The sequence below is a fragment of the Halyomorpha halys genome, unplaced genomic scaffold, assembly GCF_000696795.3.
Source record: "Halyomorpha halys isolate HHAL.00 unplaced genomic scaffold, Hhal_1.1 Scaffold50.1, whole genome shotgun sequence".
NCBI classification, from domain to species: domain Eukaryota; kingdom Metazoa; phylum Arthropoda; class Insecta; order Hemiptera; family Pentatomidae; genus Halyomorpha; species Halyomorpha halys.
This window is the reverse complement of record NW_027106849.1, coordinates 464,861-485,717: the sequence shown is the minus strand read 5'-3', so window position 1 is coordinate 485,717 and position 20,857 is coordinate 464,861. Positions and strand designations below refer to the sequence as shown.

Here is a 20,857-nt window from a genome sequence, read left to right as displayed (position 1 = left end):
CTTAAAGTAATAAACATTACTCCTTATGTAGTTTTACAAAAATAATAAAGTATTTAAAAAACAAATTCATAATATGAAAAACTGGGAATTTTAAGTTATAACCTTGCTGCAGCAAAGGGGCGATATATCTAATGATTATTAGCAATAATTAGTGAAATCTTATTACGAATCTGAATTATAAATAAAACAGGTTTATTTTAATCAACTATGAAACTATCATTAATTAGATTTCTAATTAGAAAGATTGAGATGGTGGAAGTATGGACAAGTTCGCCTTGAAGAGCTCTTGAAAGATAAGCTTTCAGACGCGGCAGTGAGAGATCATTCATTGCTCTAGAGCGAACAGAGTAAGATGGCCACATTTAGGCTGATTGCTGCCTGCGATGAGAACATGGGCATCGGACTTAAGGGAGACCTGCCGTGGAAGTTGGAGTAAGTAATGCAAAAATACTTATATATTATTTTAAAGGTATTTTTTTTTCTTTTTTAGGTCACAACTTTCTAGTTCACCAAAACCAATGTCTAATCTATCATTTTGAAGACAACACTTCACTACCAATAAGGAAAAATATACATTTTTAGCAACCGTATTTATTTTTAAATGCCGGCCAATTATGGAGATAGAGGAAGAAAATAAAGTTCTTTTGAATCCCTATTCCAAAGCCTTAATGATAATAATATATATATACGTTACATATTTTCTCTTGAAAAGCTGAACCGATTTTGTTGCTTCTTTTTTACTCCACTTTCGTGATAGGAGGCTTATTACAGTTTATATTAATAATAACCCTGTCCATTTTGAACGTAGAAAATGCAATTAAAATATTTTTAATAAAACTGGATTGTTAGATGATTCAAGAAAAACGGTGGATTTAAACTGAGAGTTGAGAGCAAAAGCGAAAGTTATATAAAAACATAATAGAAGATAGCCAACGTATTTAAGATGTGGTAATACCAATCTAATTTGATAAGTAGCAACAAAAATGTATTAATAAAATAACTCAAAAGGTATGCGGAAATGTATTAAAGGAAATGATTCACCAACTTTAATCGGAACTCAGAAAGTTGTCAAAACAAATTAAACAGATGAATTTCCACTTCAGTACCTTTTTTCCTTCTTATCTAAACCATTTTATTATTTGAAAAAACAAAACAATAAAATAAAAAGGCCGCCTCACAGATATACATGTTTTCATTAAACAAATAATCGGTAAATAATAATTTAAAAATTTGAAAAATATGTTCCCATCTCTGATCTCAATCATACATGTTTAAGATATTATGATGCTATTTAACGAACAGCTGATGAAGATATGCTTCCTTCGATTTTAACAAAAACCATTTTCAACCTTTCTCATAGGATATATTCATAATTTAGGATGGAATTTCATAAAATAATTTACAATAAATAAATTTTAGTCCACCATTCAGCGGTCCTTGAGATAATTCAACAAATAAAAAAAATAAAGTGTTTTGTGAATTTTTTTTCATTTTATTTAACGCCCAGCGACGGTAAAATGAATTACAAATCTTTCTATTCACAGTAAGTTCAGATGTATCCCGTCATGAGTCATTGAATCCGTTTAAACTGATAATAAAAAATAAATTACTTAACGCCATAACAACAGTTTTAATCAAAGCACATTGATTTGAAAAACACCATTAATTTAATATCATAACCATGGGCGTTCCCGGTTTATCCGGGAGGGGATAGCTGATCCCACTAGGAGTGAAAAAAATTATTAGTTTAACAAAAAATATTAACTAATAAAGCACTGCTATAATTATATATAATGTTCTTAAAATTTTGGTTTCATTCTCCTTTCTCGTGCTGAAATGTCACAACCAGATTGACTATGGCTTGCTGCCCCCCTCCTCCAAGTTTTGATCCTGGGTACGCCTTTGATCATAACACGAAAAGAGTTACAGCAAGAACAACCTTTAATAAAAATAAAGATAATGGTGATGTTAGAATCTCTCATATCAAGAAATATGTTAAAAGCTCTCTTTATATTTATATGCAGGAAATGATTAAAAAAAACCTTGGAAGTTATTTTTGAATAATAGAACCTATTGACTTCCGATGTTAATTTTGTTTTTGTAAAAATTAACATTCATTGTCTCCGACTGAAATATGAATCATCTCTCTTCCACCTCCCCCATTCCATGTCAGAAATGTCCATAGTGGTTTATCGTGTATAAATTAAAATAAATAAAGAAAAAAAGATACGGATAATTTGAATAAACTCGCTGTATTGATCTATAATATCAGATAGGTTTTACCAATGAGATAGTCTGATATGGCTTCAGAAATTCATAATTGACCTCATAAATTCAAATTATATAATTATAAAATCCAAATCGTGCATTGATACATAATGATTTCAGTAAAGAGTTCGAGTACTACACGAGGATCACAACGGACACTAAGGACCCGACGAAACAGAACGCAGTAGTCATGGGAAGGAAGTCTTGGGAGTCTGTTCCACTCAAAGACGGGCCACTGCCTGGGCGATTGAACGTCGTCATATCAACCACTATCAAGTAAGTTATTTATTTTATATTAATTTCTTCATTTCAAAGATTTTTTTTTATTTCGTTGCATTTACAACATTTGTAAAATTAATCCTCAGAGCGACAAATGGGTACAAGGGACAGCAATATTCATTTGTCTAACATTATAATGTTCTGAACTAATTTTTTTTTTTTTTTGTTATATCGCATAATTCACTTCCATATAAAAAATAATTACGTCTAATGATAACACATTACATTCAACGCAAATGTGGTATAAAAAATAGTTAGATAATTGTAATTTGACTGTTTGAAACACCCACCTATAGCCTAAAGCGTTAAATTAATTGATCGAAGTCAGGCATGAACAGTATAAAAACGTACTTTTTTATGAAACACTGCTAATTATTACACAATTGTTTAGTATCTCAGTTAATTACTTATTATATCAGTGAATAACAACAATAGAAAAGTTTTCCTGATTTATTACGAGTGGATTTTAGAGAATGTTAATTTCACACTAATTACGACTACTACCATGAAAATAACTATAGCTAATGGTGAAGCGCTAAAATTTTGATGATTGTCAGAGTAAGCTTTATAGTAAACCAGTCAGTTGCGAAATATTATTAACATTGGCAATTCTAATAAAAATGTTATTTATTTACCACTGATAGAATAGAAAAGTGAAAAAAACTTTTCTAATGTTATTTATTCAAAGTAAACCACAATGGTTCCTATTCATCCCTCTTTTCTCAGTCCACTGGTGTTCCTCAATGTAGTATCATCGGTCCCATCCTCTACAAAGTCTTTACAGCTGATATCCCAACCGATCTTAACACTATCCTCACCACGTTTGGAGATTACATAATTGTACTCACAGTTCATAATAACCCTTTAATTGCATCCCAAACTCTCCAATCCCAAATCACAATCCTCGAAGAATGGTGTCGAAATAGACGTATTAAAATAAATCCCAACAAATCCCATTAAATCACCTTTACCCTTCGTCGTAAACCTACCGACTGCCCTACAGTCTCCTTCAATAATGTTGCTCTTATCCCTATCGAACAGATCCCTTGGACTACATCTGGACAAACGACTAAGTTGGAATCCTCACACAAAACTGAAAAGACAGAAAACTGCACGTCGATTCCGACTATTAAAACACTTATTAGACAAATGGCTTAAACTTCCAATCCAATCTATTACAAAATACTGATATATGACTATAATAAGGCCTATCTGGGTATACGGAGTCGAGCTTTGGGCTCCACTAAACTTTCGAATTTCCCTCGTATCCAATTCTTACAATACAAAATCCTCAATGTTCCTTACTTTGTAACAAATGAATCATACATAAAGACCTTAATGTTCCATATGTAACCGATCTAGCCCAAACCAGACATCAATCCTTCCATTATAAACTTCCTAACCATCCAAATCCACTGGTTTCAATCCTTGTTTCCTCTTCCATTCCTGACAATCCTCCGAGGCGTCTGAAAAGAAGGCCTTGAACCCTTCTAATATAAAAATATTATTAGAGTGCTATCAATGGGTAGTTTCTCTACATGCTTGTATTAAATGATCTTACGACAAATTTACTAGACGTATTTTTATGTAAATACAATTGTGAACATCAAAAAATAAAAACAATATATTTATACCGATTTGTTATAAATAGTAATTCATAGCATTTTGCTATTGACAAAATCATAAGAAGTGTACAAAATGTCCACTTCACCCTATCTAAACAGTAAAAACCAAAATATTAATAAAAAAAAAGATAACATTTTTTAATAAAAATGTTATTGGAAACATATCGGTGCACCTTAATACCATACTATAACTATTCACTATTTTCGTCTTATTTTTCCTGAATATAATGCACTTTGGCACTGTACCATAGGTTTTTTGGGTTTTCAGAAATTTTTGTTACATTTATTTCCTCTCTCTTTTACTACAGTTTGGCGCCTTCACCGAGACCATTCGAATCAAATGACCTGAAGTTCGGTATGTAGGGTTGTTTTATGAAGAAATGTACCATCCATAAAAGTCAGTATCATTTTTAGTCTAAATTTAGACATGTCCAAATTTGTTTGTCGCTTTTTTAATCTTTAGCTCATCTCCATAAAAAGATGAGTTATAGGATTGACAATTAGTATGTAAATTGATTTTTGTTAGACAAGTGCTTTTTGTAAGTTTCTACTTTTTTCTCTCTCCCCACCCCTTGGTCGTGGTTTATAACCATCAGTGAAACAATTAAATCACTTATCTAATGTTTTCTAAACAACAGTGAGAGGAAAATGAGATTTGAGTGACGCTTCTGCTCCTCACTTTATTATACCTTACATCACATCCTAATTAATTATATTTTTTATACCGTACGACCTCAACTTTTCATTTCTATGTTTCTTTTGATCCCATATTCCCAGAGCTGAAGATTTTGTTCATTTGACGATATGGTCCTATTGAAGATACCTTGAAAATATTCATGCGTGTTATCATCACATGACTGGCGGAATTTTTTGGTTTAGACTTTGTTCGCTACTTGACGATAGCAGTAAAAATTCAAAACTACATCACTATTGACAATTGAAATAGTCGGAATTAGGAAGAGAGGGATACGGGGGTTCGTTTCTCTCCCCTACATCTTCATACAGATATTACTTATAACGGCTTTATATATAACGACATATCGATAATAGAATCGAGAATTTCTGAAATGGTAATTTCAAGAGCTTTAGCAATGTATTTACTAACGGATATAGTAACTTCGGTTATAACTAGTTGGCTAAAATGGCTCATGTTGACGAACCACCGAACTATAAAAGATAGCTTTTTACAACGACGTTCGAGGAAGCTACAGTAACAAGACAACGCTGATGAGACAAGTTTATTTTATAGACTTAATCTGATCGCAACTTGATAATCGATAATTGTCCATCATATAAAAAAATATATAAAGGTTATATTTCTACCACCAAATACACAGTCCTTTCTTTAGCTGATGGACCAAGGAATAGAGAAGATCAAAAGCAATTTTAAAACAGCTTCTTTTATGATTTCTTAAAGTAAGGGTGTAGTGGACGTAAAATGAGGAAACTCAAATCAGTATCCTTCATTATAAATTTGTCATTATACTGGTCGAATTATGTACCATTGTCAACAATAAACTGTTTTGAATATCCTGGTGCACTGAGGAATAATTACAAGAACCACATTTGATATAGAGGATGAACCTGATTTTTTTCCGGGGTGTGGACCTTTGAAATTGCCAAGTATGTTCATTGTTTTACAAAAAAATAAACTTATTCACCAGTATTGCTTTATGTGTTATTTTTATTAGTGTTTTGTAACAATAATTGATTTTAAAAATTATTATTTCACATTTACATGATGTGTGTTTTGGAGGTCATTATAAACAATATCCAATGAGTTATAATTTAAAAATTATTTTTTGGGGATATTTAAACTTTAAAACGGGAATTTACGAAAATTTCTTTTTATCCCTCTCACATCTTGTTGACTTGGTGTTCACACTCCACTTTCACACCTCCCGGAGAAATATCAAGGATCCGCTACTAACTGAATTGGTACTGGCGAGGTTACGGTTGTGGTTGCAAGTGCATCATTGCAAGTATAAATTGGACATGACATAATCGACAATATGCAACGTAATTCAGCTTATGACTGTTGTTCTTTTTAAGTTGGCTAAAGAGAGGAAGTATAGCTGTAGATATATTTATTTATTAACCAACCAGGATACCAGGTTCGGTACAGTAACTTTATTAACTTAGCATTAGCAAAAGTTTATTAAAAATGTTAAATCAAGAATTTGTAGATAAAATTATTTAATAATTAGAGTGAGTGTAATGAAAAAAGTTTTTTTGTTTTTTTTAATATTTATTTATTGCTATAAGGATTTTGGATTGTAAGGATTGAATATGAGAGGAATTCCAAGGTTTAGTGGAGCCCCAAAGCTCAACTCCATATGTCCAGATTGGCCTTATTACAGTCATATAGATCAGTCTTTTGTAATGTATTGGAAGTTTAGACCGTTTGTCTAGTAAGTGCTGTAATAGTCGAAATCGAAGAGCAGTTTCCTGTCTTTTCAGTTTGGTGTGAGGATTAAAAAAAAATATTATCTCCATTTATTAAGTTATTTTGTATTTAAGGTCAATACCTTAACATTAACATTAACCGTAACATAAATACAGGTCATTTCACTTAATTATGCTGTCCCTATCCGATCTGGAAATGAAAATAAAATAAACATTGGCTATTGACATTCCTAGGGATTCAGGAAACCCGGACGTTCCGGTCTTCAAATCGTTGGACGACGCAATGAAAGCCCTAACCACAAAACCTTTGTCTGACAAGATCGAAGATATCTGGATAGTCGGAGGTGGCGCATTGTACAAGGTAAAGTATTTTTAAAACGTTCATAACTCAAATAGAGATATTATAACTTACCATCTTTTAGGTCATACGTCATGATGACATCACTAGCCAAAACTACAGTGAGGATTAAAACATTATTAAAGATGGTTGGAACAGATTTCCGTTAATATTAAGAACGGAAATGAATTTTAGGTCAGCAAAGTGCCATTTTTATGAATTTTTATAATCTACACACTACTTTACCGAAATTTGTTTCTGTTCATTTCGCTTATCTTCATTTTGCTTATTCCCATAATAAAAATTGGGTAAATCGAAGATAAAGGGCGACATAAGTTATGTTTGGCTATCTAGAACTCACAAGCATGTCGATACTGAAGTTCATTCTTAGTTAACTTAGCATTTTTTGGAATTTGGATTTGTGGCAATATGTGAATCCGGTTTAAGAAATCACAATAGTATCTGGAACCTGTTATCCCTTTCGTATTGTGGAGGAAGACGAATTGCGCAAGCGCCGAAAATAACGCATACAATTTAAGGGACAAACGAATATAAATCGAAAAAAAAAATGCTGCAAATCTTTTAATCAACAATACAAAATATTCTAAATTTAGCCATCCAACAAGTTTTCATGCTCAATTTCTGTTGTCAATGAAGTCCCAGGCTTAAAATTGTTATAGTAAAACTTTTCGCCTGCAGCTGTGCATCTCCTAGGCGAGGGTCATAACGCAATTGTTTTCAAGGGTAGAGGATAAGAGTCCACCGTTAATGCTATCCATGAGCTGGCTAGAAGGATTCAGTTAATAATTTCCACTCTCCTTATAACAATAATGAAACACTTTTACTGTACTCAAGAATACGTTGGTCAGCATATTATTTCTTATGCAAGATCACTTTATGCTTAATAATCAATAATTTGGTTTTATATGTACTTTTGCTAAAACACGTGTGGGCTTTTCTGAAATAAAATTTTGAGAACCTTGACAAATTAAGATCATCTCCTGTCGAACATTGAACAAAACCGAACTTCCTGCTTATTTTTTCAAAATGTCGACATATTCTTATTTACTTTTTGTCTGACCCATTGTCACCTTTACTCTAAGTTTCATGATCGATGGCATTACTATCAGACTAAGTAGTGACCAATTTGGGCCATTTTTTCAAACAATGAAACAGCTAGTTAATAGTTTGTTTAGCAGTTAATATTCACAATTGCTATGTGTGCTTTTGGAAGTTGCGGGACTCCCTATAAAGTGAGCAAGCAACAACCCCATCATCCTTTCATCCTATGCTAAATTCACTTCTTGCACTAGTAAGACAAGAGAAGAAGAAAATTAATGCTGAAGCTATGCACTTACTTTGGTCCGGAAAATAGCTGATTTGGGCAGCAATTAACTACATTTGTGTCTAAGTACAGATACAAGTCCTTGGAAAGTATTTACACATAAAGTACTATATCTTATAGATCTTATACTTATACTTATAGATCAAGTACTTTGTATTTGACGGACTGCAGTTCCTTTCTGCAAGTATAGTATCTGTACTTTGAAACTCACAAGTACAAATACAGTAGTTGTAAAAATGAAATGCAAATACTTTCCTCAACTAGTACTTCGAAATGTAGTTGTGAGTATTTAAGATACAAAACACAATTTCTGATTTCTACCATAAAAGGTCCATTTACATGTTTCAAATGACGAAAATGAAAATGCTATCGATTTTAAGATCGTGAATCGGCTTATTATAACTTTTCTGATTATTAACATTTAGGGGGTTAACTTTGGTGTGTTTAAGAAGATGCAGAAAATGAAAATTCTATAGATTTTATGATATCGATTTATTTTAACATTGCCGATTTTTAACATATTATGGTCACCTTAGATGTTGTCAAAGGTGCTGAGGACGAAAATAGAATCGATTATATGATCGGCCAGGTGGAAATCGATTTATGTTAACTTTTACGATTTCTATAATATTAATAATATGTCTATAATATGTCTATAATATTATACCTATCCTCGTTTCTGAGAACCTTCAGTTTTCCATATTCGTTTTTCTGAATTTGGAATTTGGACGTTGGTTTTTGTTGCCACAAGCCGCAGTTGTTTCATATAATCGTGTCAATAATGTCCGCTTAAAAATATCAGAAAAATACACATCGAATGACCTAGAAAAAAATGTTTTTCAACTTCTGTTTGCTCATATTTCAATGATTTGTAAATACAAAAACTGAATCACTGATTAATATATTCCTTTCAGGAAGCTATGGACTCGCCGATGTGCGATGGTATATACTTGACGAGAATCAATGCTAAATATGAGTGCGATGCATTCTATCCGGAAATACCATCGGATTATGAAGAAGTCCAGTAAGTAAATTATTTTTGTTTCAGTTTAGTAGATCGTAAACAGTGTCGATTTCAAAGGCCAAAATAATATTTTGACACCTTTATTAACCACTGCCCGGACTACCTTCAAGAATATATTTTTTGTTTACTTTTGACCGCACCCCTGTCCATCTTTTTCATTATTCCTAATGATTTTTTTTTTTTTAATTGAAACTATTGGACATGTACATTTATGTAAATATTTATAAACTATTTATATTATAGGCCCTTTTTAAAAATAATTTGTCACATTTTGTGTACGTAGATTATTTAGTTTTTTTTTTTATTTATTGACATTTACAACTGTACATAAAATACGACAAGCAAATTTGAAGTAAGATCATAATGATATGATACAGCATGTAGAGAAACTACCCATTTGTAGAACTCTAAAACTTTTTACAATATAAGGCCACGAGGCCATCTTCTTTTCAGATGCCTCGGAGGATTGCCAGGAATAGAAGAGGAAGCAAGGTTAGAAACTAGTGAGTTTGGGTGGTTAGAGAGTTTGTAATGGAAGGAATGATATCAGGTTGGGCTTAATCGGTTACATAAGGAACATTTAGGTCTTTATGGATGGTTTTATTTGTAACAAAGTAAGGAGCATTGAGGATTTTACGAAGGATTTTAGATTGTAAGGATTGGATACGAGATGAATTCAGATTATTTAGTTTTTTTTAATATTTATTTATTGCTATTTACAATTGTACATTATAATACATTTAGTAAATCTGATCTATGTTACATTGGAGTGTTACAGGCGTGTAGAGAAACTACCCATTAGTAGCACTCTAATGACATTTAACATTAGCTGGTCTCGTGGCCATTTTCTTTTCAGGATTGTCAGGAATGGAAGAGGATGCAAGGTCAGCAACTAGTGGGTTTGAGTGGTTAGGGAGTTTATAATGGAAGGAGTGATATCTGGTTCGGGTTAGATCGGTTATATTGGAAACATTAAGGTCTTTATGTATGATTTTATTTGTGACAAAGTAAGGAACATCGAGGATTTTTGATTGTAAGGATTGAATACGAGAGGAATTTGAAGATTTAGTGGAGCCCCAAAGCTCAACTCCCTATGTCCAGATTGGCCTTAATACAGTCATGTAGATCAGTCTTTTGTAATGTGTTGGATATTTAGTTTTAAATACATTATGTGTTAATACTTTGTCTGAGAGTAGGCACTTAAATTAAAACTCGAATTTCTTTTGAACTTTTTCCCTCAGTATCTTTATTCTTCTCGAATAAATTTCGGCTCTATTCCCATTATTAATGAGACTCTAAAATATTCAGATTTTTTCTTACATTTTTAGTTTAATTTTTTTACTTTTTTCCATAGCAGGCCAAGTCGATTCATCTTTAAAAAAATTATAATTGAATAAATGAAAATACATGAAACTATCATGACCCGACTAAAATCATACACTGATAAAATGATTCAAAACGGACGTTACTCATTAACGAATCTCACGCTAGTTTTTTCATATACGTAGCTTCCGCTAACGGAATTAGAACGATTATCATAGCAAGAGGAAAAGGCATCTTAAAAAGTTATATAGGAATGGAAATTTTCCATTCGGGGAAAAAAATGATTTTTTTTTTTTTTAAATCACTCAGTGTTGAGAATGCAAAATGAATCATAATTATCTTGTTTTAAAAAATTTCATTGCAAACAATTTTCAAGAATAACTAGAAAGTTAAGATAAGATTATGTAACCTACCTCTTCAAGTTTTTCAGCCAACCTTATCAGCATTAGACAGTTGACAAATTTTGGGATTCTAATCAATTTTATACAGAATGATTGTAACATTTGAAGTTAAACATTACATTAATATCGATTATTAAGCTATATATTCTGTTATTTGATTATTTATTATTTTTCTTCTTTTTTTTTTATAGTGGCATCGAAGGAGTACCTGAAGAACTTCAACACGAAAATGGTGTTACCTACAAATACACTGTTTTGAAACGCCGAAAATGAAGGTTTTCTTGAAATGAAGAAAAAATACCGATAAACATATGCACTGTGTTTTTACAATTCTGTTGTGATGAATTATTAAAATAAACCATAATAAATTTAAGTGTGAGCTTTATTCTTAACAATCTTTTTTTTTTTTTTTAGAAAGAACTTGATTGACCATGTGTAATGTACAAAAGGAAAATGAATGTTCCATGCACGGTTAAAAAAAATAAAATAAAATAAAAAACAACTCAAACAGTAATTAAACTATTTAATATGAACCAGCGTTCAGCCACACCACTTTGCAGAAATAAAAAAGATATAAACGACTAAAATAAAATAACATGAAATAAAACTAAAATAAGGTATGGGTAAATATGATTTCAAATATTTGAAAGGTTATATGGAAATTAATTAAATTAAATTGAAGAAAATAATAATAATAAGATGTACAGTAAAAAGTATAAATAAACAAGAATTACAAATAGCTATTAGACAGTTAATGAAAAAGGAAATAAAACAGTAGAAAAACAATTATATATAAAAATACTGTACACACTAAAAGACGGAATAAGATATAAGTCATAAAAGGAAAACTTCTATTTCCCCCCTTTAACGCCTTTTAGCGTGTTCTGTTAGTGTGTCCTTAGTTTATTTTTATTTTATGTTATCCCTTCCCTTATTAGACTTGTGTCTCTTTTAGCCCTGATGAAGCCCTTAGTACAAAAGAAGAAAAAAGGCAGTCATTTCACCCCAATTTTTGATTACTTTAATGAAAGCTATGTATAACAACTAGTCAAAATTGATGAGTCTGCCATGTACAGGTAGGGGGAATAAAAAATGGCGGCTGTTTCAAAATCTTAAAAAAACACTAATTTTTCATTCGGAGCTCTATATCTTAAAAACTACCAACAACACTAGAAAACCTAACAGCTCATTATTTAAAGAAGAGTAAATTTGCTGAAATGTTAGCCCTAAAAGAGCTATTTACGTCACATAGTTCCTGAGATATAGCTTTTTAAAAAACAAAATTTCTTAAAAATCTATTGAAAGATTAGTAGTTAGTTAATTTATTTTGAGAAATCTATGTCTCAGGAACTATGTGACGTATAAGAACAGCCTTCCCTGACAATCCATATGCCATTCTCGCACACACCTGCCCGGGTGATAAGGGCTTGTCAGGTTTTAAAAATTGATTGACAGTCAATGCCAAGAGACAATAGGTCCAACAAATAAAACTCGGACTACTTGAGTGATAATTATTTTTCAGAAGAGGCAATGCTTAGAATGAGAGTTGGATTGACGAGGATGTTGAAAGCCGCCAAATCATCTGTAATCAGCTAGAAGGTTACACCTTCCCTATGATTTTCCTATTATTAGTTTCTGCTATTGTAATGGGGTCATTTACTTGAATCATCTCGTGTTTCACCTTGGCACTGCATGAGTGGTATAGATTACTGTAGAACCTTAGTCCATACATACAGAATGTTTCATGGCCTTACAGACAAAATGAATTAAAGATCTCAAAACAACTCCTTGTGAGGGTCTTTTCGTTAACATTTTTTTTAAGAGATGTTCACGTTCAAAGAGTTTTATTTTTATGGATTATTTAGATTAGAAATTAATATGTGTTCCAACTACTTTCTTTATTAATGATATATAAAGATTAACAATAATAGTAAATGATGTTTAATTAATAAACAAGAGCATTAGGACTAGTACGACAGCATACTAATACAAGAGCCGGGATTAAAAAAAAGAAGTTATTTTTTATTACTTTAATGAAAACTATGTATAATAACTAGTCAAAATTTATGAATTTTCCAAGTATAGGTAGTGGAAATAAAAAAATGAGGGTTGTTTTGAAAGATTGAAAAAAAAAAAACAACTAATTTTTCATTCGGAGCTCTGTGTCTCTAAAACTACCAACAACTCTAGAAAACTTGAGAGAACATAATTTAAAGTGGAGTAAATTTTCTAAAACATGAGCCCTAATAATGCTCCTTAAGTTTAATAGTTCCAAATATAGCTTTTTAAATTGCAACATTTCATAAAAAATGCACTGAAAAATCAGTAGTTTGTGAATTTATTCTGAGAAACCTATACCTCAAAAACCATGTGACGTACAGAAGTCGATTAGCACTCAGATTATAGCTAGTTTGATGTACTATAAAGTAGTTTATGACGTTTATTTTCATAGGCGTATTGGTTTTCATGATATTCAACAAAATAAATTCACAAAATGTTGATTCCTAGTTTTGAGGACAAAAATTATAATTTATGAATAAGTATAACTCAGGAACCATAAGAAGTACAGATGTCTGCCAGTACTAAAATTAAAATCAGTTAAATGTACTATAAAGTAGTTTTTTAGTACTATAAAGTAGTTCATGGCATTTATCTTCGTAGGAGTAGTACGTTTTTATGACATTTTCAATCATTTTATCCGAACAACTAGAAATTAACATTTTTGGAATACAATACATTAAATTAGCTTTAAATTGAGAGCTAATAGACATATGTACGTCAAATGGTTTTTGAGAAATAGTTTTCTCTAAATAAATTCACTAACTACTGATTTTTCGGTGCATCTTTTATGAAATGTTATACGCGCCTTACCTTATACACAGTGCCACCGCGCTCCATTCCCATATATAGGGTTTTTTTTTAAGCCCGATAGAACTTGAAATTGTAAAAAATAACACAAAAAATTAAATTGTAATCAAAATTTTTTTTTATTCGAAAGATCAATACGTGACATTAACATTTGAAAATGATTTCGGGCATATGGGCACCGCGGCTGTTCTTGACGAAGCGCATTCTGTAAAATTGTGTTCAGCGATGAGGCGCATTTTTGGCTTAACGGGTTTGTTAATAAGCAAAATTGCCGCATATGGTCGTGCGATTTGACACCTCTCGATTATTTCCTGTGGGGCTACGTGAAGTCACTGGTTTATGCTGATAAACCAGCAACAATTGACGCCTTGGAGGCCAGCATTGTTCGTGTTATTCGTGACATACGGCCAAAATTGCTCGAAAAAGTGGCCCAAAATTGGACGTCCAGAATGCGCTTCGTCAAGAACAGCCGCGGTGCCCATATGCCCGAAATCATTTTCAAATGTTAATGTCACGTATTGATCTTTCGAATAAAAAAAATATTTTGATTACAATTTAATTTTTTGTGTTATTTTTTACAATTTCAAGTTCTATCGGGCTTAAAAAAACACCCTTTATATATGGGCACCCGTAAGATTCATCCTATCCACTCCTAACCAGCTACGGTTACGTTACCTGGCACCCGTAAGATTCATCCTATCCACTCCTAACCAGCTACGGCCTTCTGGTATAGAGTATTCACATTTCAAGTTGGAGTTAGAACTACCTAACACAAACACCTTGACAACTGATTTTCATTAAAATTCGATTTCCTAACATTTTTAATTTTACGCACTGTTATTATTTTAGGGGTCTTGTTCGAATAAATTATTTCATTCATGACCCTTTAAGAGTTAAGTAAGTTATATAAGTGAAAATCTTCAGAAAATAACCTAGCCATCTTCGAAATCCCAACAAAATCTTCTCATAATCAATAAATAATATATTATATATACTTAAAACATCCTCGAAATGTTTTTATTTATATTACATTAATCCTTAAATTTACCTTAAAACACAAACAATAACAAAGTGATCTGTCTTAATGAGTAATTTTGTTTATCAGTACAAAGATAGCAGCAATACTAACTTTATTTTTGAGTGGAGCTCAGTGCTAATCAATAACTGAAATTTAAGAGAAACGTATTTTCACATTTTATTTTTGGACAAAAAACTATCAATTTTTTTAAATGAACAAAAAATTATTCTGAGATCATACAGAAATGCAATAAGAAATAAGCGTACTTAACGATTCAACTTCTTGGCAAAATAATATATATCTAGTGTTTCATCATTTATATCAAAATATATTAATATCTAGACTTAAAGCAGTGTAATAAAAATCCAAACGAAAGTTAAGTTTTTATATAACATCTCGAAACTGAACCTAAAAGTTAAAATAGCATTTGAACAACTAATGATAAAATGGCTATATACTATAAGTTCTTAAAAGGGATTTAATACTATACTACCTCATGTAGATATCATAAGGGGACTAAGTATTAATTAAGGAATTCATCATGTTTACTTCTTAACTAACAAACAAAGTAAAAAACTGTCCTTAAGTGAAAAAATTGTGTTCCTGTTATTTACTTCTATGTCTCGTTGAATGGACTGTATATATTACTTAAACCTTTTCTTCATACATCATTTTTAATGTGCACATTTTTCTTCCAAACTACTAACTATTTACTGCTATCAATAATTTAATGCATTATAATTTATACCAAATTCATAAAAATCTTTTTTTTTTTTTTTTCAGGCCAAGACTCCCATTGGAGTCCTATACTGCCTAACCATGGTTGGGGACCATAAAAATCATAATGTTTTAAAATACAATATCAATTATAGATACAAAATATAATCTATTTATATGTTTTCAAGTATTCCAATCATAGCAATATTAAAATATACAATATTTATATTAATTACACTTACCCCCTCTTTAAATGATGCCCATATTATTTTTGCATACGTTTCTTGTCGAATTTGCTTTATTATCTTTTATCAGGTTTTTTTTATTATGAGCACAAAATGGAATGTTCAATTATCCATTAAAAAAATCTTTAAAATAATTATTTATATCAAAATATATTAACACATGATCAATTGGTGTCAATATTTAATAATTATCTTAACTACTTCCTAAAAATAATTACTTTTAATGATGGCTTCCTAATCTATTTCATTTTATCAACTGATCTGTATATCTGTTCTGCCTTCATGAAGTATAATTGTACACTTTTTATTAAAGGGTAACAATACAATCTGCCACAATTAAGGCTTATTACCCTTATTAGTGTTTTAAGTGCTCATTCAGATAATAATTACAGATAAAGAAAATGGAAAGAAAAAAAATGTAAATAACAATAATACTCTCAAAATTAAAATAATGATAGTATTAATAAAATAAAATAAAGTGAATGAAAAAATAAATAATATTATGATGTGTTAACAAAAATATATACAAATGTAAAAAAATAAAACTTGTTAAATAATAAAATAAAAACACATTCACACCTATATACCTATATATGAGGTAATTTATGTCATTATCTAAATTATTATTATATTGCATTTAAATTAATGTTGCTAAAATCTAGATTTAATTAATAATATCGACATAATCCTCTAATGTTCCCCTATGTCTGCTTTGAAATTGACAAGTTTTAATTTTTTAGATATATGAATAGATTTGCATATTTTTTAAATAAGGAAGAAATGAAAATTTTAAAGAAATATTTTCCAATAAGTTCCTCAATAAAAGACATAGCAACAATAGTGGCCATTCATATATACGTGGATATATATATTAAACAATGGAGATATTATTTAAGATATTATAGTGAGCCTGTTTTAGCCAAACTGGCAAAAACGTTTATTAAGTTTCATTTATCCAATGAATTATACCAAAATTAATTATTAATAGAAAAGTTTTTTAAACATACACTTTCAATTTTTGTCTTAAAATATATCGATGTTCACTTCACAGGTGTAAGTACAAATTTTAAAGTTTTGAGTAAAGAAAAATTTGATTTAACTAGATCCTTAAATGTTTATGTATTTATTTATTTATTATTATTTTTTAATGGATAAATTATATTTTAAATAATTTTTTTGGTGGTATCACTTCAAAAATTTGTGCAGAACCAAATTACATATATAAAAATATAAGTATAACTTATATCTTATGAAAATAAGATTAAAAGATAAATTTAAACGAAATAAAATGATTCAAATATTAGAGTGAGATAGAAAGATTGAAATAGGAGAATAATGGAAGAACAAGAATAGGATAAATAAATTAAATATAAATATATACTTTTATTTATATTTGAATCAAAAGTACAAGATGAAGATATGAAATAATTTTATTTTTATTATCAATGAAATTCAATGACTACAGGTAAGTATAATACATTTGCCAATTATTTAAATTTAAAACATAACCTATATACAGTTTATTGTTAGATGTTTTTTTCCACTGAAAATAAAAGAGATATAAAAGAAGAAAACAGTTTTTCTTTTCATGACCAAAGAATAAACTAATTGCTTATATTTTCCAATGATCATAAATTATTATTGTGAATGATTGCAAAAATAACATAATTACCAAATAACTAAGAAAAATATTAATGATTAAAAGCATATCCATACAACAGTACCATTTCTTGAATATAAATAAACTTCAACTTCAAAATAAATTATTTAAAATCAATAAAAAAATCTATAGAAATAATCATTGCCAAATACTACTACACATAACATAGTGTGGGCAAAAAAATTCTCAGGTTGATATTTTATAACCTATTTTTTCTGTTACTACCATTGTAAGAACCACTCCAATAAATGAAAAACTGTTCTGTTTTTTTGCCTGTTTTAATTTCACAAGACATGAATTTCTTTCATAACTGTTCAATTTAAGAACAGTTATGAAGTAGAATATAATTATGAAGAAGCCATCTCAACCAGCAACGAACTTTAATCAAGATCCAACAAACAAGTATTTCTGACAATTATAAAAACTTTATTTAATGTAAATCGATGTTTCAATTGAGGTTTATTTTTATTTATCAAAAGTTGTTTTTGATTATAGAATAATTTATAATTCTTATATAAGTAACTAATATTTTCTCCTATATGCAAATATAACTGGAAAACATTAATAAAATATCTAGATCATTAATTAACAACAATACTATGCCACTCTTATACTAATTATGTGAATGTTACCATAATAACCTTTGATATAATGATAAATAGAAACATAACATAAATTGACAACCTGTGTTATGTTTCTAAAGTGACCATAATATAAACACCTTAATGAAAAAAAATTGCAATACACGTATGGTACTAAATACTACATATATACAGTTGGCCAAAAAATTATTCATACTTTTTTTACCTATAAAATTTAAACTTTTAATGTTAATTAAATTAAACAATTTTCCAATTTCCTAAAGTTGCATAAAAATAATGTGGAATGCTGTTTGTTATTAGGACCCGATGCTATTTCTTGTTTAAAAAAATAATTAAAAATGTTTTCACACATAAGCTAGGTGTATGAATGATTTTTTGATCAACTGTAATATAATTTTTGGTTTGTACAATATATATATATAGAATATATACTATATACATATAGTAGTAAATACATACAAATATTTACTATGGTTTGTATTTGAGATGGTGTAAACACTAATTAGTTTAGTTAGAGGCACATGGTTATCTATCTATCTATCTATCTATCTTGGATCAAGATAGAAGGGAGCAGTTGCATCTAGAATCTGTGACAGGTTGTGCTCCACCATTATTCCTAGTAGTAGTATACCTGAAGTGACATGTATTGTTGTTTATAGTGTTTTTACTTCAATTATGTCACAGCCCACACTGGGACATAGCGGGTCATTATCTCATGATATATGACTAGACCACTTCAATATTAGAAAGATACATACATTGAAAGATGAAGTTGATGGACTTCAGCTCGATGACTTGTGCAGCTACAGTTATAGGTTCCAAGTTTGATTTTGGGTAAATAGACTTAATTAAAACCTTTATTTTATTTAATTGCAACAAAGATATATATATATATATATATATATATATATATATATATATATGTGTGTGTGTGTATGGTAAGTAGCATATATGATAAGAAGTGTACAGGATAAGTAAGTACATACTATTATATAACAACCATAGTATTAACAGCTATGAGGAAGGTAAAAATAAATGACAGTATTAATCAAGCATTCAGAGTGTTCAATTTGTTTCTAATTCTTTCTAATTTTAACTTTACTAAGTATTTTAACTGGTGCTGCAACTTGGGAAAATTAAGTAAGTTGTGTTAGTGTTTGAAAAAAAGAAATTTTAAGAAGTTCATAATCTCAAGACTGATAGCGTATATTAGAAGATAGGTGTGATTAGTTATAGGTTATTGCATAGATACGGTTATCAGGTTGTAGGTTAGATACTGTAGTGCCATTTATGTAATCTCAAGGCACAACCATGGTCGAAAAGGGTGAACCTATGGAGAAGGCTAATGGAAAGAACACTAATCCACTTACTGGCAATCCACCGATAGCTCAGGAGGTCACTAACAATTCTGAGTTAATACAATTAGAATGGACAAGAGTGAAAATGGCTACAGCCATATACTTAAAACATGCTGTCTCAGAGTTAAAAAGATTCGGTGAAGGATTAGGGCATCTTAACCATTTTTTAAAGAGAGGAAATCAGATTCATAATCTGATAAGAGGTAAGAATCGAAGCAGGATTGCTGGATGCTCTAGATGCCACAGAATTAAGGGCATCTTTGGATAGGAAGGGTGAAACGGAATGTGCTAAATGGCATACAAGGGGATGAGTTAACTTCGTGGGATGAGATTACTAAAAGATTGAAAAAGGCATACAGGAGACACCAGAACTCTTCACAGAAGTGAGACAGTCCGGACAATCAGATTACAGTTTTGCTGAAAACATGCTGGATCAATATACAACCATCTCCGAAAAACTAATCGAGAGTGTAGGACAGACTGAAGCATCACAACAGCTACGTTTCAGAACCATTGAAAGTGAACACTCAAAAAACAAAACAATCACGTGGATGTTCCAATGTTAAGTTCTGAGGAATATTCATATAAGAGTTTAAGTCACGAAGTCACAAGTCACAGAGAACTAATTGGCATAACACAAAAAAAGGCAATCCTATAATAATTCATGATCAAATAAGCGAACTTCTTAGCCACGGGATAATAGGGCATAGCACCTCACTGTTCAGTAGCCCCTTGTGGATTGTTGAGAAAAAGAAATGGGATTAAAAGGCTGACCCCTTGTATTGCCTAGAGATTGATTACAAATGCTAACGAAAGGGCGCTTGGGGCAGTCTTGTCGCAAGAATCAGATATTGAAGATAGGCCGGTGGCTTTTGCTAGCAGACAGTGAACCCTCTCCATGACACAGGCCCCTCTCAGAATACAGTAGATGCCAATGAATTCCCCTTGGGAACCCGCAATACACAACTCAACGAAACTGATACCATAGTCAACCAACATAAGCAGCAGATTATCTGGAAAACAAAATGGAAGGTACAATTGTGAACAGAACATACTAGGTACGGCAGGCACAATATTGTAACTGTATGGACCGTTCCCTCGGTAGCACCGGAAGATGTCATCCGCATAATCAATGATTTAACCAAACATTGCAAGACATATTACATGTACGTTGGAAATAAAACCATCTTAGATCGTATTAAGCACCTGTTGGAAACAGAGAGGATAAGAGCCGATAGAAACATCATTTTATGTTCTAAAATTGTGGAAACGATAAAAGATCCTAATTGCCAAAAAGTTAGTCAAAGCCTACCATGAAGGAAAAACTAACCATTGCGGTATACCTGAAACTCTCACCCCATTGTGTCGCAGGTATTACTGG

The 20,857-nt window shown here is 30.7% G+C and overlaps 1 protein-coding gene across 1 annotated transcript; it reads left to right on the top strand.

The window, feature by feature from the left end:
- Positions 1–278: 278 nt before the first annotated feature.
- Dhfr (dihydrofolate reductase) lies at positions 279–11,381 on the top strand. The gene is made up of 5 exons (XM_014435862.3): positions 279–432; positions 2,389–2,544; positions 6,813–6,939; positions 9,175–9,284; positions 11,200–11,381. The coding sequence occupies exons 1-5, from the start codon at positions 353–355 to the stop codon at positions 11,279–11,281; spliced, it is 555 nt and encodes a 184-aa protein (XP_014291348.1). The 5' UTR covers positions 279–352; the 3' UTR covers positions 11,282–11,381.
- The last annotated feature ends 9,476 nt before the right edge of the window (positions 11,382–20,857 follow it).

What these genes read in the sequence shown, in the direction of transcription:
- Dhfr (XM_014435862.3), top strand. Translation starts at nt 353, where the DNA reads ATGGCCACATTTAGGCTGATTGCTGCCTGCGATGAGAACATGGGCATC. An exon ending in GACCTGCCGTGGAAGTTGGA is followed by an intron (nt 433 to 2,388) that starts GTAAGTAATGCA and finishes TAATGATTTCAG; the next exon opens with TAAAGAGTTCGAGTACTACA. An exon ending in GTCATATCAACCACTATCAA is followed by an intron (nt 2,545 to 6,812) that starts GTAAGTTATTTA and finishes TGACATTCCTAG; the next exon opens with GGATTCAGGAAACCCGGACG.